The following is a 23,089-nucleotide window of genomic DNA, read 5'->3' as shown; positions in this document are numbered from 1 at the left end:
CAACAAATTATTAATTTTTTATTAATTTTTTTTATAAATTACTAATTTTTTTAAAATTACAGTTTTTTTCTTAAATTTACATAGATGAAGAAAAGTAACACACTAGAAAAGTTATTAAGTATAGTCTCAGGCTTATGTGGAATTACGACTGCTTTCAAAAATTACTGAAGTGTCTTTTCAAAGAAAATCTTCATACAAAGATATGTTTGTCCATATAGCGGACTGTAGACAGCCACAAATGTGGCATCCTCAAAACAGCACATAACTAGTAAATGTCATGCCACAAACCAACTTATTCCTTTAAAACTTCACTAAGTAATTCCAAGGAGTACAAAGAATATTACAGACTTCTAATGTTCATCCTAAGAATTAGGTAGCCTTCTTGGATTTTTTCTTCTCTGCTTCTTCCTTTTCCTTTTCTATTTCAGTTACTTGTAATTCAATTTCTTTGGCACTAAACATCTGAAAATATTTTAAAAAGAAATTTCAATTATACCAGTAATTTCTAAATATTTCCAATATGAAGAAACCAATTATATTTTATACATTTCTATTTTCTATTTAAACTTTAATTTTATATCTTCAAATATATAATGAAGTACATATCAGCAAAATACTTGTAACAAATACGGACAAAATTTGAACTCTATGATATTTCCACTATTGTGCTAAAAAAGCAGGGCAAAGTGTTACATATCCCTTATATGCATATAATTCTGAAAACATTTTAATGCCAGCTTATTCTGTTCATGAGCAAGTAACTCATTATTGAAGTCCCTTCTCCACACCACTGTATGATTATCTGATAGGGTTTCAGCCATCGGAATAGCCAGAGAGTAGGGAAAAGATGACTTACACTGCTTTGTTTATAATTCCCTCACTAAGTGTAAAGCAAAAATAGATTTTATTTTATACAAATAAATTTTATTATATTTAAAATTAAAGATGGGGAGCAACTTGCTCAAGGTCATACATCAATTTGCTGGAACTTAAGTCTATCTAACTCTAAACTTAAACCCAGGTCTATCCAGTTAAAGGCCATGCCGTATCTGCCACACAGCATTTCCTGAAACAGCACGGGGGAGGGAGTCTAACTTTGCTGCCAGTGCATCTATTATCCTACCACGCATCAGTAAGGAATATATGCATGACTGGGTGGGTTTGACCATTTGGGTATATATGTATGTGCTGGAGCTGGAGAGGTAACCCTGGCCTCATTGGTTTTATGTCCTTGTGCTGTGGCGTGTCTGTTCTGAGACCCTAAACAGCAGGGGTGACAGCATGGCCCAGTTCTCATCTCCATACATTGTGCTCAGCATCATGGTTATTTTTGTGGGGCTGTGCAGGGCAGAACCTACACCTCTCTCCCTGTTTCTCTCATTCCTCATATTCCCATCTACTGGTTGGCTAATAAACGGTGGGAATGTGGTATCCAACAAGGCAACTATGCAACTCAGAAAACAAAAACCCCACCGCTCCATCCAACACTGATTTTTTTTTTAAGATTTTATTTATTTATTTGACAGAGAGATTACAAGTAGGCAGAGAGGCAGGCAGAGAGAGAGAAAGAGAGAGAGAGAGAAGCAGGCTGCCTACTGAGCAGGAGCCCGATGCGGGACTCGATCCCAGGACTCTGAGATCATGACCTGAGCCGAAGGCAGCGGCTTAACCCACTGAGCCACCCAGGCGCCCTCCAACACTGATTTTAACACTATTTCCTTCAAAACAAACGTGATGTAAAATTATACTTTTTAGTACACTTTTCATATAGTTTCCCATGCTTTAACTGCTTTTTACACTCTCAGCTAGACAGCTGGCAGACTGCACTGTATATAGTCCTACTTGAGGAACAAGCATGAACCACATTTCAGATGTTCTTTACCAGTGAGTCCTCTGTCATAGTACTCTGGACGATTTATTTTGTGGTTCAGTGGTTTTAACCCATAATGGCTAACAAAGGGTACACAAGAATAATGGCAGTCTTGCCACAAAGAAATACAGAAAGGTTATCACAGTAGGTATTAAAATTTAAGACTTACAGAGCTTCAACCTTTTTTTAAAAAAAGGTTTTTATTTATTTGAGAGAGAGATATTGAGAGAGAGAGACCATAGAGAGCAAGTGAGAGGGAGAAGCAGACTCTCCGCTGAGCAGAGAGCCCAATGGGGGCTTGATCCCAGGACCCTGAGATCATGACCTGAGCTGAAGGCAGATGTTCATGTGCCCCTCAAGGCATTTTTAAGTGAAAAGTAGAGAAAATAGATTTTTTTAAAAACAGTATAAAATAGATTAAAAAAAAAAGTCAAGGGGTGGAGGTTTTTTGACATAATGAAAGCTAACACTACGTTAGAAGCCTGGAGGCCCGACAGTTAAACACACGATAGCTGAACGACACCGCCAGGAAGCATATCTTGATTTCAAAAGATCTAGAAAGATAGGGAGATGAACTGCTCTTTATAGGAATACCTTGTTTTGATTGTGCTTTGCAGATTCTACATTTTTTATAAATTGCTGGGCTTTTTTTCTTTTTTAAGTAAGCTCTCTGCCCAACATGGGGCTTGAGCTCACGACCCCGAGATCAAGAGTTGCATGCTCTCCCGACTCAGCCAGCCAGGCGGCCCTGTGCTTATTACAAATTGAAGGTCTGTGGCAACCCTAGGTCGATCAAGTTTATTGGCACCATTTTTCCAACATCATTTGCTTACTTTGTATCTGTTTCACATTTTGGTAATTCTTGCAATATTTCAAATTTTTTCATTACTATTATATTTGTTATGGTGATCTGTGATCAGTAATTATGATTCACTGATAGCTCAAATGCTGGTTAGCATTTTTTAGCACTGTATTTTTAAATTATGTACATTTTTTAGACATAATGCACACTTAAGAGACAATGGTATAGTGTAAATATAACTTTTATATGTATTGGGAAACCAAAATATTCATTTGACTTGCTTTATTGCAATATTGGTTTAATAGTGGTGGTTGGAACTGAATCCTCAGTATCTCCAAGGTATGCTGTATGTGGAGCTGGGAATAAATGTCCATAGACAATGTATATGCTAATCCCATATATGACTGACTCAGTGGAGGTTCCTACTTAGAAGAATATATAGTAAATGGGGTAAGCCAACATATAAATCTCAGCTCCTCTAAGTCTTCACAAAGGACCAGAGATAGGTAACTGCTTGCAATAAACACATACAAATTAGTGAACATTAGCCTGTAGAAACAAAACAGATTACATCATAATGTCAATTGTGGGATCCTAACGGGTTTTTCAGGCTTTTAATGAAGACTCACAGATGTCAACATTTTGACAAGATTCAACTGTTGTCAAATTATTTTATATTACAGATGTTTTTTCCCTCTTTGGTTAATGACTTACTTTCAAAGGCTGGTTTCTTCTTATTACAGCAAGCTCAATGTTTTTTCCACCAGACTGGACAACCTAATGTAGAATAAGCACAATATTAAAATTACTTCAGCAAATCTTATTTTTAGTAAGGAAGTAGATAAGAACAGATCTTCTCTCCCCATGTTCTTCTGACTATGCTTTATTAGATCACTTACTTCTAGCAAAGCTCTTATTGCTAATTTGATGGCCTCATTGTCGTTTGCTATAGCATCTTCTGTGTAATTTTTTTCTAGAAATTCTCGGACAGTTTTAGCACTTCGGCCTATTGCATTTGCCTTGAAAAATATAAGATAATTATTAATATCATTGCAATATGAAAGAATTTATGGTTACTCAGTGAAGTTTAAAGTTTATGGAGATATTTCTTAGTATAATTACCAAATGAAAATTGTAGTTTTGAAAACTTAGCAAACATTTCACAGCTCATTCTGTTACTATGTGAATGATCCATAATGGTGGCGTGACTTATCTTCAAACATCCCAGTGCCTCGTCCTGGTCAATGCCTTCTATTACTTTAATGGCTCCCAAGTCCTTGATAATCAGGGAAGACTGAAAGAGTTGAAATTCAAAAGATGTACAGAGGAAAGTAGGTAGGACTTTGCAATATAGTACCAAAGGAAGAAAGAAAAAGGATAAAAAGGACATCGACCTGAAGAAGAAAGCTGTTTGCATGAATAGGACTGTGTGCATCATTTTCTTAGAACTTAGAAGAAAGTGGTCACCTAATTATTGATTCATTATCTTTGATTCTATAAGGGAAAAAAGATTCTTCCATTCTATTCTGCATTTTTCTTTGTTCTTTAGAAATTTTCATCAGATGCCCTGGCTTCATAGACACAGGTAGGCATGTTCTTTTAATTCAGTCTAAATATCTAGGCAAGTATTAGTGATGATAATGAGGATGAGAATAGTAATTCTTATATAACAGAGCACTGAGGTACCAGGCACTATGCTAAGTATTTTACATGGATTATTTTCTTTAGCCATCACAAAAATAACTGAATAATTACTATTATAAACTCCAATTCATGAATGAAGAAATGGGGGCTTGGAAAGGTTAAAATAAGCTTTATCAACCTCAGCACTATTACATTTTGAGCTGAATAATTTTTTTTTTGCTCTGGGGGTCTGTCCTGTGCACTGTAGGATGTTTAGCAGCCTCTATCCACTAGATGTTAGTAGCACTCCCCACCCCAGTTGTGACAACCAAATGTGTCTCTAAGGGGGTACAAAATCACCCCTATTTTTGAACCAGTGTTTTAAATAATCTTGCCTAAGATCACAGAGGGGATAGATAGAAGAGCTGAGCTTTGAAACCAAGTAGTCGGAATTGACACTCCAAGCTCTGACCTCTAGATGCTATGCTGCCACATACCCCTTTGCTATGATGACTTTAGAGAGAGAAAAGAACCAGCAGAAAGGCCCATCCTTGTGCTCAAGGATCCTGGCATTGAATAAGGGAATGTCTCAGTTCTAACTGGTTATGGTTAGTATTATGATTATAGGAAAGAGATCGCAAAAGAGATGTTAGGAAGTGAGCATGAAAGCATACCTTTTGTACTACATGACAGTGTATTGTTCTGGTGAGGAGAATATTATTTTTACTTCACAGAACTTTTTCTATTCCTTTATATTTCAGAGGGTTAAAAAAAACAGCTGTGAAGTTTTAAATTAAATTTTGTAGCTTTGAAATTTCACTAAGATCAAAGGTAAAGACTTCAGACTGGTATGACTTTGAAGTATTATTTGCTACTAACTTTTCGGGGGTAACTAGTTGTTGCCCAGAGAGGAAGGATGTAAGGTAGAGGTTTAACCAGAAATCTCAATGAACCCTTAGAAGGTTACCTTATAAATTTCTGGTGACTTTCCTGTCCAATTCTTCTAATTGGCAATGTAAAATTCTTTAATTCTTACCTACTTGACTGGTTTCCTAAAATCTTCTTACCTCCAAATCCATCACAACAGACTCTTAGTTTTGCAATGTTTTTTTCCTGCATGCCTATAATTAATGATAATTTTCTATGGCAAAGATTATTAGCAGCCATCCCCAATATCCATTCTTCCTTTGTGACAGAACAAATATGCCTGCTGAAAAGCATCATTTCCTAGTCTTGGTTACCAACAGGAATATACAAGTGGAAAAAAATGGGTAGAACTTGTGAAACCTTTATTGCCTGGAATGAAGACAGGTTGGCTGGAGATTTAGCAGCCACTCTGAGCACATGGGCAAAGACTAAGATAATAAGAGAGAAATAACCGCAACTGTCTACCTTTAAACTTCTCGTTAAAGGAGAAAAGTCAATTGTTATGTGTTAAGAATCATCTCATCTCTGTTGTTTGGAGCCAGAATACCTCACAGATAAGTCTTTGTATATCTTAAAGATATACAGAACAAAATCTGATGGGGCACCTGGGTGGCTCAGTTGGCTAAGTGTCTGCCTTTGGCTCAGGTCATGAATGATCTCAGGGTTCTGGGATGGCACAGCGCTAGACTCACTGCTTAGTGGGGAGTTTGCTACTTCGTCTACCTCTGCCTCTCCCCCAGGGTTGTACACATTCTCTCTCTCTCTCAAGTAAAATAAATAAGATCTTAAAAAAAAAAAAAAAAAGATTAAAAATTGATGGGGCACCTGGGTGGCTTAGTGGGTTAAGCCTCTGCCTTTGGCTCAAGTCATGATCCCAGAGTCCTGGGATGAAGCCCCGCATCAGGCTCTCTGCTCAATGGGGAGCCTGCTTCCCGCCCCCTCCTCCCTGCCTGCTGCTCGGCCTACTTGTGATCTCTCTCTGTCAAATTAATAAATAAAATCTTTAAAAAAAGATTTAAAATTAATAAAGAAGATGATTTTGGCAGGAATACTTTATTTACTATTAGAATTTCTTAGCTGATGAGTAATACAAAGTATGAAAGCCTGATGATTCTTGATCTTTCCTAGCTCTTTTAAATCCTCTCCAGTCAAGCTTTATCACTATGAGATGTCTTGTCAAGGTCAGCCATGACCTGCCCATCACCCTATCCAATCATTTTATTTTTTACTTGACCCATCAGTGGCTGTAGCTCAGCTGATCAACTCTTCTTGGAATACCGTTTTTACTTTTGACCCAGGACATCCCACCTCTGGGTTCTCCTTCTTCATAGACTATGCTGGATCCTTCCCCACCTTCCATTGGTCCAATACTGATCTGTATCAGGTCTTTCCTGGATTATTATTTGACACAGCCTCCTAACTTGTTTTCCTGCTTCTACCCTACTGTACAGTCTATTCTCAATACAGCAGCCACACAGATCCTTTAAAAATAGTTAAGTCAGATCATGTTACTTTAATATGCCAAAACATCAAATGGCTTTCTATATCATTCTTCTTATTTTTAAAATTATTTTTAAATATTTTATTTATTTATTTGAAAGAAAGCAAGCCCAAGCAGGGGTGGGTATGTGAAGGGGGAGGCAGAGGGAGAGGCATACTCCCCACTGAGCAGGGAGCCTGATGCAGGGCTCAATCCCAGGACCCTGGGATCATAACCTGAGCCAAAGGCTGAGCCACCCAGCCGCCACTACATCACTCTCTTTAATATCCAAGTGCTATCCATGGCCTTCAGATCCTACAAGATCTAGCCCCTCCTACCTCTGTTACTCATCCTTCATGACTATCTTTCTGAATTCACCAAAGCACAGTCATATGCTCCACACAGAGCTTGATATCTTATAAATATGGAACATACTGCCATGTTGGAATTTACCCTGATTGGTTCCTCTGTTTGGAATACCACAGAAATAAGTACCTGGCCTGCTTCTTCCCTTGCTCCAGGACTCTTTAAATACCACCTTTTCAAAGGTGCTTTCCCTGACTACTTTACCTACCAATCACACTCTATCCTCCTAACCTCAATATCTTTTTTCCCCCATAGGACTTATATTACATAAATACCATCTGTACCTATTTTTGTCACCTCTGTATCCCCAAACCTAGAACAATATTTGATATATAATTCAAATATGTATAAACTGAATATTTGTTAAATTATAGACTATTAATATATTTTACTTTGTAACTTTTTTTTATTTTTTTTTTATTTGACAGAGAGAAATCACAAGTAGGCAGAGAGGCAGGCAGAGAAAGAGAGAGAGGAGGAAGCAGGCTCCCTGCTGAGCAGAGAGCCCGATGCGGGACTCGATCCCAGGACCCTGAGATCATGACCTGAGCCGAAGGCAGCGGCTTAACCACTGAGCCACCCAGGCGCCCCTACTTTGTAACTTTTGATGGTAATTATCTTTGGGAATCCTACACTATGATATCCTTAAGTACAGAGATATCAACTCACATGCTTACTGCTCTGGTACTCAATTCCTTCTTCATTTCTGGCCCCTTAGGATTTTCTGTCTTTTTCATGAGTTCAGCTATGCATTAAAAACATGTTAATGATCATTCTGGCTTTTTACATGGTTATAGCTGGAGAATTTTTGATTAATTCAATTTAATGTAATGTGCCAAACCCCAGAACCTCTTACTCCACATTAAAAAAACAAACAAACAAAAAAACTTTCTGCAATATGAAAACATATAAAGAAGAAAAAATATTTCAAATAGAGTGTCCCCTCACTACTGGTCTGGATACTACCAGAACTACTGGGCTAATTGATTTTTTTTTTAATTTTTTATTTTTTATAAACATATATTTTTATCCCCAGGGGAAATTGATTTTTTTTTTAAGATTTTATTTATTTATTTGAGATAGAGAGCAAGAGTGAGAGAGAGAGAGAGAGAGAGAGAGAATGAGTTGGGGGTGGGGGGAGGTAGGGCTGGAGGGAGAGGAAGAAGCAGGCTCTCCACCGAGCAGGGCAACTGGCTTGGGCTTGATCCCAGGATCCTGGGATCATGACCTGAGTCGAAGTTCAACTGCCTGAGCCACCCAGGAACCCATGAGCTACTAACTGATTTCTTGATACTCTTCTGTTATGGAAGGCAGCTGTATGCCCTCAGTAGAAGAGAAACTAACTCTGGATATGAGTTTCCCTTCCCTGTACCAAATGGCCCACCTCTGTGAACTTGCTGAGTGCTTTCTTCACCATCAGGATATCCTACAAAACACTGCTGGTGACCAAGGAGGAAGTGAGAGAATACACTTATGGCCATGGGATTCACTAGTTTATGTTTCATGTTCTCTGATTCTAAAGAAGCCAACCTGGTAAAAACGGGGAATGGCCAACTGAAGACTCAGTTATAGCAGTAGAATCTTATGGAGCTAAAATCCTGTATGTGCCCTGACATGGGAACCAGTAACTTCCTTCTTTTATAGCCACAGATCTAGGAATCAAGGAATACCTGTCTCATTAAACCCCTAATGGGGCACCAGTAAAATTTTTGCCTCTTGGGTTGTATTAAAGGTCCTAGTTCCCAAGTTGGTGGGATGGTGGGGAAGGGGGAAGAGGCAGTGTTCTGCTAGGGGATATAACAATGTCACTGGACTAGAAGCTGAGACTGCCTGTTGGCAGTTTTGGACACCTCCTGCCTTTGAACCAGAAGGCAAATAATGGGTTACTCTGAGGATGGTATGATTTATTCTGATTATTAAGGGAAATAAAGTAACTACTATACAATGGGACTGGGGAGGAGATGTCTGGAACTCTCTTCATATTCTCATGTGAAGTGAAAAAAAGCTAATGGAAGGCTCTATAATCTATTAAGGCAGAATATGTAATGGACCATAATCTTAAAAAAAAAGTTTGTGTTAAATGCCAGATAAAGAACCCCAACAAACCAAAAAGAGCTAGTATCAGTGATTTCTGATCTCATTTCTGCTACAAGTCATGTGGCCAGTTTATATTTTGATTTTCTATTTCTACTATCCATTTCACATGTCCTCTATCTGTACACTGTAAAACTACACCCTAGCACTACAAAGTATTGTCACTATACCATAACTGTGTCCTCAATAGCCCATTGTATCACTTTATCAGGCTACTGGTATACTAGTAGGTCAGAGTAAAAAACAAAACATAGAAAAAAAACAAAAAAACACCTGATCTCATGGCTAAAGTGCTATTTAGTCTCCCCCAAACAGAAATTAAGCCAGAAGGGCACCTGGGTGGCTCAGTGGGTTAAGCCGCTGCCTTCGGCTCAGGTCATGATCTCAGAGTCCTGGGATCGAGTCCCGCGTTGGGCTCTCTGCTTGGCGGAGAGCCTGCTTCCCTCTCTCTCTCTCTCTCTGGCTGCCTCTCCGTCTACTTGTGATTTCTCTCTGTCAAATTAATAAATAAAATCTTTAAAAAAAAAAAAAAAGAAAGAAAGAAATTAAGCCAGAAGATTTTTTCTATTTTTCAAGACTAGATATCAGAATAAGCTTGATGTAATAGAAGGAACACTGTACTAATAAAGCAGAAGACCCTGAGTTCTTTTTTTTAACTTCTTTTTTTAAAATTAAATTTAATTTTTTTATATTTTTATAAACATATAATATATTTTTATCCCCAGGGGTACAGGTCTGTGAATTGCCAGGTTTACAGACTTCACAGCACTCACCATAGCACATACCCTCCCCAATGTCCATAACCCCACCACCCTTTCCCGACCCCCCTCCCCGCAGCAACCCTCAGTTTATTTTGTGAGATTAAGAGTCACTTATGGTGGGCGCCTGGGTGGCTCAGTGGGTTAAGCCGCTGCCTTCGGCTCAGGTCATGATCTCAGGGTCCTGGGATCGAGGCCCGCATCAGGCTCTCTGCTCAGCAGGGAGCCTGCTTCCCTCCCTCTCTCTCTGCCTGCCTCTCTGTCTACTTGTGATCTCTCTATGTCAAATAAATAAATAAAATCTTAAAAAAAAAAAAAAGAGTCACTTATGGTTTATCTCCCTCTAGATCCCATCTTGTTTCATTTATAAAAGACCCTGAGTTCTAATGACAGCTTTGTTATTAACTAGTGGTGTGAACTTAAAAAAAAAAAATCACTTAACTCCTGAGTCTCGTGTACCAAATATGTAAAATAAAAAAGTTTTCAGATGTCTTTTGTTATAGATTTTTTTAAAGCTTCATTTGACTTCAACCAAAATCTTACAATAAAGTACAATATGTGAAATCAGTTAAATGATGATACATGGCCTTCAAATACCACCGCAATGCATAGTTTCAGACCTAGATGATCAATACCCAACAATTTAAAAATTCCATAATTTGGGGGAGCCTGGGTGGCCGAGTTGGTTAGGTGTCTGCCTTCAGCTCATGTCATGATCTCAGGACTGTGGGATCAAGCCCCATGTTGGGCTCCCTGTTCAGCGGGGAGTCTGCTTGTTCTTCTCTCTGTAAGGCTCCCCCTGCTTGTACTCTCTCTCTAATAAATAAAAATAAAAATAAAATTAATTGAAAAATAAAAATTCCATAATTTTCCTAACTAGTTGATTTTAAAATAAAATAAAATGGTTCTCAGTATGACCCTAGGGAACAATCAAATTAAAATGGAAAATTATGTAAACTTGGAAATTGTTGTTATGATATTGAAATGAAATATAATGATATAATGATTAATACAAACAGGAGATGGCACACTTTAAAATATTTAGAGAAAGACTGAGGGTAGTAACTTGTTTTGTTCAAGGTATAGATTTAGGAGGCATAAGAAATCTAGTACATGTAAAAGATTTCTTAAATTGGTACAAAAAGTCTGGTATCTGCAGTAGGTAAATTCATAGTTTCTGATTACCAATTAGTTTGTCTAGTTAGCTTAAAAGAAAATGTATGGCTACCAGTATCCAGATCTTTGTGGCAAGAATATAATCCACTGTTTTACTGGCCTGGTTAATTGGTTAATAAAACAGCATGAGTGTGGTCAGCTCAGATCAATTCCTTTAGTTAATACAGGCATAAAGACCCATTAATTTATATGGCTTTTAATAACAGTAAAATAAACACTTCATGAAAATATTCAAAGCCTGGGTATTTAAACTTTTTTAAAAAACATTTTATTTATAAATTTGAGAGAGAGCAAGAGAGAGTGAGAATGAGTGGGGGGAGGGGCAGAGGGAGAAGCAGAGGCAGGCTCCCTGTTGAGCAGGGAATCAACGCAAGGCTCAATCCCAAGACTCTGGGATCATGACCTAAGCCAAAGGCAGACATTTAACTGACTGAGCTACCTAGGCATCCCTTTAAACTTCTAATAATCTAAAAATTATTCAGATTCTATAATGTGTTTCTATTTTTATATATGAGAATATACAAAAATTTGTTTCTGGAAATTGCTACTAGTTTCCCTAGACCCTAGACTTTTGTATTAGATTTGAGTGTACCATTAAACAAATTATTGGGGTACTGAAAGAAGAATAGTAACTTATGCAGAAAAGAAGCTATATTCTAGGAATGATGTGGGAACAACTGTAATGTACTGCCATATTAATAGAGATTCATAGTTTGGGGTACTCTAACTCTCCTAGAATAGAGAATGCATTAAATATTTCACTATGGCTGGGTAGGAGAAGAATCAGTGAAACAAATGGGTTTGGGAGGGAGACAAACCATAAGTGACTCTTAATCTCACAAAACAAACTGAGGGTTGCTGGAGAGAGGGAGGTTGGGAGAAGGGGGTGGGGTTATGGACATTGGGGAGGGTATGTGCTATGGTGAGTGCTGTGAAGTGTGTAAACCTGGCGATTCACAGACCTGTACCCCTGGGGATAAAAATATATGTTTATAAAAAATAAAAATGAAAAAAAAAGAATAAAAACTAATCATAAAATAAAATAATTATAAAAACATTAAAAAAATTTCACTATGGGGTTAAATGCTCATTCAATTAAAAGCAGAAAGACTATTTCTACTCAAACCAAGTATCTGTATGAGGCAGTACTTATTTAGAAGAATGAATGATGCTAGGAATCAGATATATCTCTTACTTGGCCATTTATAGATACTTAGGTTTGTCACATCTTTTCAAAAGAAGACCCTGTGATTATTAAACCAAAGTGTTGGGGCACCTGGGTGGCTCAGTCAGTTAAATGTCCACCTTTGGCTCAGGTCATGATCCCAGCATCATGGGATTGAGTCCTGTATCGGGCTCTCTGCTCCTCGGGGAGCCTGCCTCTCCCTCTGCCTATTCCCCCTTCTTGTGTTCTCTTTCTTTCTCTCTCTCTGTCAGTTAAATAAATATATAAAAACAAAACACCAAAGTCTTTTTCTATCCATCAAAACATCATAGTTGCTGACTAGCTAAGTAGTTATGTAAAGTTTGTACCATCATCAATACTTTAATGCAACGTACTTTTTTGTCCTGTCCCTGAAAGTGACATTCACTGTGAATACATGTATTCAACTTCTAAAATGCATTAACAAATTCATGACTTACCTTCCAAGCATGGTAAGTACCAGAGGGATCAGTCTGATATAATCTTGGGATACCATCATCATCAAAACCTACAATTAAGGCAGAAATGCCAAAAGGTCTTCGTCCATTGCTTTGTGTGTATTTCTGAAAAATATTAATGTTTTTATAATTACTTTCTGTATGAGGCCATACAAAGAATGACACTATTATCATTATTACCTGGGTGGCTCAGTTAATGGGAGTGTCTGCCTTCAGCTCAGGTCATGAACTCAGGGTCCTGAGATCAAGCCCCATGTAGGGGTCCTTGCCGAGTGGGGAGCCTGCTTCTCCATCTCCCTCTGCCCCCTGCCTGCTTCTGCTCTCTTTCCCCCAAATAAATAAGTAATCTTAAAAAAAATTTTTAATAGTAAAGTATTCCTGCTAAAATAATTTTTTCGATTCTTATTATGTATTTAAGATCCTCTTCCTGACTTTTTCTGGACTAACTTCAATCCATGATGAAATTTTAATGAAATTAATGTATACAGTGGATAAAACAAAATAGTAACTTTGAATGTATATGGTGGATAAAACAAAATAGTAACTTTGCTTATATATGGTCTTAAAACCATTGTCTTGTTTCTTTATATATTTTTTGGTAACATAACTGGATTATAATCTTGTTAATATAGCAGAGAACTACCTAGTAAAGCTGATTTTAGTGAGCTGTACTTTGGAAGTGAGTTCTTGGGGCTGACTTTGAGAGACACAATAATTGCTACCATTATAATCAATATTCTTACTTGATACTATTATTATCAAATATATTCTGTTCCCTATATACTAAGTTATCTCTACAGAAAACTCAACTAAGACATTTCTCAAACAAGGAAACCTTTTGTCTCTTTAGAAGAAAACACATTTTTTTCTTCCCAGACAGCAGGGCACTGGAAACCAATTGTATTTCTTTTTACTTTAGTGCCAAGAACTTCCTGGATTGTGCTCCAAAGAATGGAATTCACACTAATTCTAAGACTGGTGCTCTTAGAAGTTGAACATAGGGCAGCCCTGACAGAAAGCTCAAACTTACACCTCTTTTTCCATTTTTATATTTTATTATTATGTATTTTTATTAGGACCTCAAATTTTGAATGCAAACAGTTGGGCTACAAATGTAAATAATTCTTAAAGAACTGGGTTTATTTGTCTTCATTCTTCTGTATTTCCTAATATTCCTAGTTCACACAGAGGTATGAAGTAGATGCTTTGTAAATATACCTCAGAGGAGAGACCCCTTTATTTGTTTAATCAACCATGTTTCTTTTTCTTTAATGAGAAAGTACTTGCCCAGGCTTAAAATAATTTAAAAGTACAAAAGGTGTACATAAAGGATCTCTTTTGTTGCAGAGCCCCAGATCCCTTCCCAGTAGCAATCACACTGTTACAGGTTTACAATATTAAAAGTTCTATGTGGGAGCCTTTATTCTTCTAGAAGAAAAACTAAAAACCACAATTGGGAACCTCATATACACAATGTTCTACACCTTGCTTTTTTGGTGAATATAGTGTGGAGCTCAGCAGGAAGCTTGAACTCAGGACCCTGAGATCAAGCCCTGAGCTGAGATCAAGAGGTGGATGCTTAGCCTACTAAGCCATGCAGGCGCCCCAGTGGATAACTTTTTAACTGCTGAGAAAATCAAAGCAAATAAAAAGGTAAAGTAAAATAATATAAAAATGTTGGACTTCCTTACAACATAAATTAAAAAAAAAACAAGGTACCTTTTTATAAGTATATAATTTAAAACTTTAGTATCTAGAATATATATAGTTTATTTAAAAAATCTCTACATGGACAAATGGCAAAATCCATGCCAGAAAGTGTTCTAAATGCTTTAAATGTATTAAATCATTTAATCCGTAATACAACTCAACAAAGTAGGTATTATTTTAATGTTTATTCTATAAATAAGAAAATTAAGACAAAACAGGCTAAATAGTGTGCTCACAACACTAACTAGGAAGTAACAAACCCAGGATTCAAAACACCCAAATTCTGGCTCTTGGAGGCACATTTTTAACCACCAGAGTGCCTGTCAAAAGGACATATAGTTTACACTAGAAGAAAAGAAAATAGCAAACCAACATGTGGGGGAAAAAAAATCAACCTCACTACTAATTATAAAATACAAATTAAAACAACTATTACAGTACTATGTTATACTTATTTGCTAAATAAAAAAAAAAAATGAAAACCCTAGGCTGATGATCCTTCAGGGATACATTTATGCCTTGCTGGTTGCACAATAAAAATTGGTTCAATCTTTTTAGCAAGCAATTTAGCTACATATAACAAGAGTCTTAAAACCAATTACAATCTCTAATCTAGTAATTTCTTACTGAAAATTAATTTAGCAATATAATTCAAAAAAGAAAAATAAAGGCTGTGACAAAGATAGAGTAATGTTATTAAAGTACTAAATTGAGAAAGAGAATGAGAAATGGAAAGAAACTGGAAACAATCTAAATAATTACCAGTGAACAACTGGAAACAGTCTTATATAGTTCGTAAGAATGAGAAGCATGCATAAGGATTATGCTGACAAATGTAAAGTACACATAAAAGAGAACAAATACTTATATACATTGTGATTATACTTAATGTCAAACCATGTACCTGTGTATGAATTCAGAAATTCTATCCAGAGGTGCCTGGGTGGCTCAGTAGGTTGAGCATCTGACTCTTGATTTCCCCTCATGTTGTGATCTCAGTATTGTGGACTGAGCCCTGCATTGGGCTGTGCTGAGTGTGGAGCCTGTTTAAGATTCTTTCTCTCCCTGGGGCGCCTGGGTGGCTCAGTGGGTTAAGCCACTGCCTTCGGCTCAGGTCATGATCCCAGGGTCCTGGGATCGAGTCCCGCATCGGGCTCTCTGCTCAGCAGGGAGCCTGCTTCCTTCTCTCTCTCTCTGCCTGCCTCTCAGTGTACTTGTAATTTCTCTCTGTCAAATAAATAAATAAAATCTTTAATAAAATAAATAAATAAATAAATAAAGATTCTTTCTCTCCCTCTCCTCTGTCCCCCTCCCATTGCACTCTTTCTCTCTCTCTAAAATAATAATAAATACAAAAAACTTAGGTTTTAAAAAATAATAATAACAAATAAATCTTAAAACAAAACAAAACAGGTCATATCCAAACCTGCTCAGTTGTGGTTAGGTTTGTAGATAAAAGAACCATGCTTCTTTAGTAAACATATTAAGAAAAAAAAAAAAAGTTTTCATTACTGTATCACTAGAGGTATAGAAATCCTCTTAAAATATGAGATTTATTGCTCTTTGAAATTTTAATATAATTCTTAGAATTGATAGTAATTGAGATTTCTAATGCTCAAATCAATGCAGTCCACTGGAATAAGAGTATGAATATGAAGTAAGTGTGAGAAAGAATAAGGGTTTTAGTAGATTTAATAGATTAAATGACTGGAGGGACGCCTGGGTGGCTCAGTTGGTTAAGCAGCTGCCTTCGGCTCAGGTCATGATCCCAGAGTCCTGGGATCGAGTCCCACATCGGGCTCCTTGCTTGGCAGGGAGCCTGCTTCTCCCTCTGTCTCTGCCTGCCATTCTGTCTGCCTGTGCTCGCTCTCGCTCCTTCTCTCTCTCTGACAAATAAATAAAATCTTTAAAAAAAATAGATTAAATGACTGGAAATATTGTAGTATTCTCATAACAGGAACCGTAATGATGTAAAAGAAGAAAACCTTTAGAAATCTGTTGGAATAGTGGCTTACCTGCTTTAAGGTTGCTATGAAGCGAGTTATATATTCTACGGTGACTGGGTCCTCGACTGTGAGCTTATGACTCTGGCACTCCACACGGGCTCTGTTTATTACTACTCTAGCATCAGCAGTCAGTCCTATAAAAGTAGGTAATACATTTTCAAAAAAGAATGACTTTTGTCAAAAGGGTTTTTTTCTTTTTAGCTACCATGAAATCTTTCTTATAATATCCATTGTTTTTTCAATATACGTCCATTATAAATAATAAATAATCTACAAAACAGAATATCACTCGTCCAACATTTAATACTTAATCTAATACATTCTTATTTACTTTTAAAAGAACTAGTTTTAGGGGTACCTGGGTGGCTCAGCCAGTTAAGCAACTGCTTTCAGCTCGGGTCATGATCCTGGACTCCTAGGATCAAGTTCCTTGGCTTGATCAAGTTCCAGGCTCCCTGCTCAGTGGGAAGTCTGCTTCTCCCTCTGACCCTCCCCCCTCTCATGCTCTCTCTCTCTCAAATAAATGAAATCTTTTTAAAAATGGTTTTAAAGAAAAATAAACACTGACGCTAAGTAAACTATTTTCGAAAGATCAAAATGGTTTAACTCACAGTGGTTGGTCTGTTTATTAGATTTTATTGAACATTTTCTAAAAATCTCTATAGTCATGTTTTTAAAACCTATTTTTGGGGAAGATATCAAAGGCAGACTGATCAAAGGCTGATGGTTTATTCTGGTTCCAAAATCAATATACTCATTATCAAACACATACCCATTGAATTCAAACTGCATTCAATATAACTGTGACATGTGATTTCTATTAGCTTTTTGTCTAAGATTATTAAGGGTTTGGAAATCAAGAATATTAAAACAGAAAAAGAAAATAGTCTTCCTTTTGCCATACCAAAACCTCATGTAATTAATTTTCCACATTTCCATAAGGAATAGAATATGATTCTATAAAAACAACAACTGGCCCAAAACTTAAATGCAACAGTTGCAAAAATTTCTATTAAAGACTTCTCTGGCATTTGTCCTTTACATGGCCATTTTGTTTCTTTCCCCATTCTCTTAATAGCACACTGCCAGGAAAATGCATTCACAAAATCTCTGTAAGTCATTTCTCAAATAATCATCAGTCTTTTGCATTCACAAACTCATTTTCCACTTCCACACCATTTCAAATTGTGTTTCTACAAATGGAAGAATGGTCAATCCCTGAAGATAATAAAGAACCTGTCACAATATGCCACTAAGAATCACCCCAATAGTCATGGGTATTGAGGTGCAAATTTTAGGGTAGCTGAAGAGGGAGAAATGGATTCTATTCTCTTCTCTCTGCAAAATATGAGAAGCATCTGGCTGGCTCAGTTTGTAGAGCATGTGACTCTTGATCTTGGGGTTGTGAGTCTGAGCCCCATGTTGGGGGGACTCTACTTTTTAAAAACAGTTTTTAAAAGTTATTTTAAAAATGTTATACAAGAGAAAGAAATGAGAAGAGATTCACTTTACCTATCCTATGGATTAAAAGCTACACTCAATTAGAAAATGTGACCTGAAAGGAGCTCCTTTACAATGTAAATATGATCCAAAACTACAGAAACATAGAAGTATATTTAAAAAGTAGTGATATAACTGATTCAAGAAAAAAAAAATTAGTGATAAATTTGCCAAACCGTATAAGTAATACATTTATGTGATTGTGTTTGTTTTTAACATAAGAAATAACAATTACACTAATCAATACCAAATGTCTAGGAAAAAGAGAACAACTTCAATTTAAAGATAGCATTGAAAACTGCATTTTCACATTCTGTAGGTTATGTTTTAGTTTTCTTGTTTCCTTTGCTGTGTAGAAGATTTTTATTTTTGTTTTGTTTTTTTTTTAAAGATTTTATTTATTTATTTCTCAGAGTGGGAGAGAGAGAACAGACAAGCAGGGGGAGTTGCATATAGAGGGAGAAGCAGGCTCCCTGGTGAGCAAGGAGCCTGATGCAGGACTTAACCCTAGGACTCTGGGATCAGTGACCTGAGCTGAAGGCAGATGCTTAACCAACTGAACCATCCAGGTGTCCCTAGAAACTTTTTATTTTGATGAAAGTCCCAATAGTTTATGTTTGCTTTTGTTTCCCTTGGCTAAGGAGACATATCTAGAAAGAAGTTGCTATGGGCAATGTAAAAGAAGTTAATGCCTATGTTATCCTCTAGGATTTTTATGGTTTCAGGTCTCACATTTAGGTCTTTAATCCATTTTGAATTTGTTTTTGTGTATGGTGTAAGAAGGTGGTCCAGTTTCATTTTTATGCATGTTGTTTTGCAGTTTTTTCAACACCATTTGTTGAATTTTTTTTTTTTTGGAGGCGGTCTTTTTCCCATGCTATTCTTTCCTATTCTCCCTAAGATCAATTGACCAACAGTTCATTTCTGGGTTTTCTATTTTGTTCGACAGATCTATATGTCTGTTTTTGTGCCGGTACCATACCGCTTTGGTCACTCAGCCTTGTAATATAACTTGAAGTCTGGAATTGTGATCCCTGCTTTTCTTTATCAAGGTTTCTTTGACTATATACAGGGTGTTTTGTGGTTCCAGACAAATTTTAGGATTCTTTGTTCTAGCTCTGTGAAAAATGCTGTTGGTATTTTGATAGGGCTTGCATTAAATATGTAGATTGCTTTGGGTACTATAGACATTTTAAAAATATTTGTTCTTCCTACAAAATGGAAGATACTTGCAAATGACCTGAGAAAGGTTAGTATCCAAAATATTTGAAGAACTTATAAAAGTCAACACCCCCAAAATGAATAATGCAACTAAAAAATGGACAGAGACATGAATAGACATTTTTCCAAAGAAGACATACAGATGGCCAACAGACACATGAAAAGATGCTCAGCATCACTCATCATCAAGGAAATACAAATCAAAACTACAATGAGATAACACCTCACACCTGTCAGGATGGCTAAAATCAACAACACAAGAAAGAGTATGTGTTGGCAAGGATGTGGAGAAAGGGGAACACTTGCACTGTTGGTGGGAATGCAAACTGGTGCAGCCACTCTGGTAAACAGTATGGAGATTCCTCAGAAAGTTAAAAATACAACTACTCTATAATCCAGTAATCACACTATTAGATATTTACCCAAAGAATATAAAAATACTAATTCAAAAGGATACATGCACCCTGATGTTTACAGCATCATTATTTATAATAGCCAAATTATGGAAATAGCCCAAGTTCCATCGACTGATGAATGAATAAAAAAGATGTGGTATATACATATATATACATAATAGAATATTACTCTGCCATAAAAAGAATGAGATCTTGCCATTTGTTTTTTTTTTTTTTTAAGATTTTATTTATTCCTTTGACAGAGACAGATCAGAAGTAGGCAGAGAGGAAGGCAGAGAGAGGAGGAAGCAGGCTCCCCGCCAAGCAGAGAGCCCGATGTGGGACTCGATCCCAGGACCCTGAGATCATGACCTGAGCTGAAGGCAGAGGCTTTAACCCACTGAGCCACCCAGGCGCCCCAGATCTTGCCATTTGTAATGACATGGCTAGAGATAGGGAATATCATGCTAAGCAAAATAAGTCAGAGAAGGTAAGTATTATATGATTTCAATCATATGTGGAACTTAAGAAACAAAACAAATGAGCAAAGGGTAAAAAAAGAGACAAACCAAGAAACAGAAACAGACTCTTAACTATGGGGAATAAAGTGAGGGCTAGCAGAGGGGTTGAGGGATGGGTGAAATAGAAATGGGGATTAAGAAGTACACTTGTGATTAGCAATGGGTGTTGTTAAGAAGTGTTGAATCAAGGAAGCCTGGGTGGTTCAGTCTGTTAAGCATCTGCCTTCAGTTCAGGTCATGTTCCCAGGGTTCTGGGATTGAGTCCCACAACCGGCTCCTTGCTCAGCGGGAAGCCTGCTTCTCCCTGTTGTCTGCCTGCTGCTCCCCCTGCTTTATGCTCTTTCTTTCTCTGACAAATAAATAAAATTAAAAAAAAAAAAGTGTTGAATCACTATATTGTATACTTGAGACCAATAATACACTATATGTTAACTAATTGGAAATTATTTTAAAGATTTTTAAAAATTTTATTTATCTGACTGAGATCACAAGTAGGCAGAAAGGCAGGCAGGGTTGGGGGGAAGCAGGCTCCCTGCTGAGCAGAGAACCTGATGAGGGCCTCAACCCTAGGACTCTGAGATCATGACCTGAGCTAAAGGCAGAGGCTTTAACCCACTGAGCCACCCAGGTGCCCCAACTAACTGGAATTTAAATAAAAACTTAAAACAACTGCAATTTCACTGTGTTTATATATAAGCAATCTATAAAAGAAACAAGTCTTCCATCTAGTGCTTTCATTTGTTTTTTTAAAGATTTTATTTATTTGAGAAAGAGAGCAAGCAAGAGAGAGCTAGAGGAAGAAAAGGACTCCCTGCTGAGCAGGGAGCCTGCTGAGGGGTTTAATCTCAGGACCCTGGATCCCCAGACCCTGGGATCATGACCTGAGCCAAAGGGAGGCGCAGGGCTGACTGAGCCACCCAGGTGCCCCTCTAGTGCTTTTGAATTCATACCAAAACTGTATCTTGAAATTACTTTCACAGTGTAAAATTTCTACTTTTAAATGGAATGCTACATGGCACATGAAAGAATTATTTTTTTCAAATTCTTTGATTTTTTTTTCCCTAAGGGCTGTTTTCTAAAAATTAAAAGTGCAATATAACAACATTGACAAAAGAATGTGATTTTTTCAAGATGATATATTTTTTCTGATATGTACTCATTGTAAAATATTCCAACAGAGGGAATAAAAGCTACCATATAATTCCACAAGTTATAAACAAAACAATATTATACATATTATTCAATAATCCACTATTTTTAATATATATTGTAAATACTTTTCATGTCAATACATATAGATCCTATGACCTCTTTTGTTTAAATTTAAATTCAATTTAGTTAGTATATAGAGTGTTACTGGTTTCAGGAGTAGAATTTAGTGATTCATCACTTACATACAACACCCAGTGCTCATCCCAACAAGTGCCTTCACCCATTTAATAAATCCTCCCACCCTCTTCCCCTCCAGCAACCCTGTTTGCTCTCTTAACTGTAGAGTCTCTTATGGTTTGCCTCCCTCTAGGTTTTTATCTTTATTTTTCTTCTTCCTGTGCTCATCTGTTTTGTTTCTTAAATTCCACATGAATGAAATCATATATTCATCTTTCTCTGACTGACTTATTTTGCTTAGTATAATACACTCTAGTTCCATCCACATCATTGCAAATGACAAGACTTCACTGTTTTTGATGGCTGAGTAAATTTCCTATACACACACACACAGACACACAGACACACACACACCTCTTCTTTATCCATTCATCAGTCAGTGGACAATTTGGGCTCTTTCTGTAAGGCGGCTATTGTTGATAGTTGCCGTTATAAACACTGGGGTGTGTTTGCTCCTTGGAATCAGCATTTTTGTATCCTTTGGATAAATTCCTAGTAGTGCAGTTGCTGGGTTGTAGGGTAGTTGTATTTTTAACTTTTTGAGAAACCTCTATGCTGTTTTCCAGAGTAGCTGCACCAGTTTGCATTCCAACCAACAGCACAAAAGGGTTCCTCTTTCTCTGCATCCTTACCAACATCTGTTGTTTTCTGAGTTGCTAATTTTAACCATTCTGACAGGTGTGAGGTGGATCTCATTGTGGTTTTGATTTGTATTTCCATGATGATGAGTGATGTTGAGCATCTTTTCCTGTATCTGTTAGCCATCTGTATGTCTTCTTTGGAGAAATGTCTGTTTATGTTCTCTGCCCATTTCTTAACTGGATTATTTTTTGAGTGTTGTTTTGGCGAGTTTTTTTTAATAGATTCTGGATACTAGGCCTTTACCACTGATAGGGCATTTGCAATATCTTCTCTCATTCCGTCAGTTGTCTTTTAGTTTTGTTAACTGTTTCCTTCACTGTGCAGAAGCTTTTTATCTTGATAATGTCCCAATAGTTCATTTTTGCTTTTGTTTCCCTTGCCCCCAGTGACATATCTAGTAAGAAGTTGATGAGGCTGAGGTCAGAGGTTGCTACCTGTTTTCTCCTCTAGGATTTTGCTGGTTTCCTATCTTACATTTAGGTCTTTCATCCACTTTGAATTTATTTTTGTGTATGGTGTAAGAAGGTGGTCCCATTTTTATTCTTCTGCATGACCCTGTCCAGTTTTCCCAATACCATTTGTTGAAGAGACTTTCAACAAAGTCTCTTTCAAAGAAAGAGGATATTCTTTCCTGCTTTGCTGGAGATTAGTTGACCATTTAGTTGTGGACTATGATCTTTTTAAACTGCTCCTAAATAGTAAGAATGATAACATGGTAGTAGTAGTAATTGTAGTGGTAATATTAATAATACATGCGAGACATTGTTAAAAATGCTTCATATGGGGGCGCCTGAGTGGCTCAGTGGGTTAAAAATGCTTCGTATGTATTAACTCATTTAATTATTGTAATAAATCAATAATGATAACACTATCATTAGCTTCATGTTAAGATTAAAGTGAGGGCAAGGAACAGTTAAGTACCTTGCCCACAGTCACAGGTGTAGTGG

At 36.9% G+C, this 23,089-nt stretch overlaps 1 protein-coding gene across 3 annotated transcripts in view; it reads right to left on the bottom strand.

Moving 5' to 3' along the window:
* Nucleotides 1-369: 369 nt before the first annotated feature.
* The window catches only part of PSMA8 (proteasome 20S subunit alpha 8), a 41,256-nt gene continuing 18,536 nt past the window's right edge, over nucleotides 370-23,089 (bottom strand). For 2 of the 3 annotated variants that reach the window (XM_059410033.1, XM_059410034.1), the window contains exons 3-7: nucleotides 16,484-16,608; nucleotides 12,741-12,863; nucleotides 3,572-3,691; nucleotides 3,387-3,449; nucleotides 370-462 (exon numbers count right to left, since the gene is read on the bottom strand). In XM_059410033.1, coding sequence (XP_059266016.1) covers nucleotides 370-462; nucleotides 3,387-3,449; nucleotides 3,572-3,691; nucleotides 12,741-12,863; nucleotides 16,484-16,608 — 524 coding nt within the window. Of the gene's footprint in view, nucleotides 463-3,386; nucleotides 3,450-3,571; nucleotides 3,692-12,740; nucleotides 12,864-16,483; nucleotides 16,617-21,377; nucleotides 21,388-23,089 lie in introns of all 3 variants that reach the window. The other variant, XM_059410035.1, reaches the window with a different exon arrangement.

Source organism: Mustela nigripes, chromosome 8 (assembly GCF_022355385.1).
Source record: "Mustela nigripes isolate SB6536 chromosome 8, MUSNIG.SB6536, whole genome shotgun sequence".
Taxonomy (NCBI): domain Eukaryota; kingdom Metazoa; phylum Chordata; class Mammalia; order Carnivora; family Mustelidae; genus Mustela; species Mustela nigripes.
This window is presented reverse-complemented; position numbering and strand designations above follow the sequence as displayed.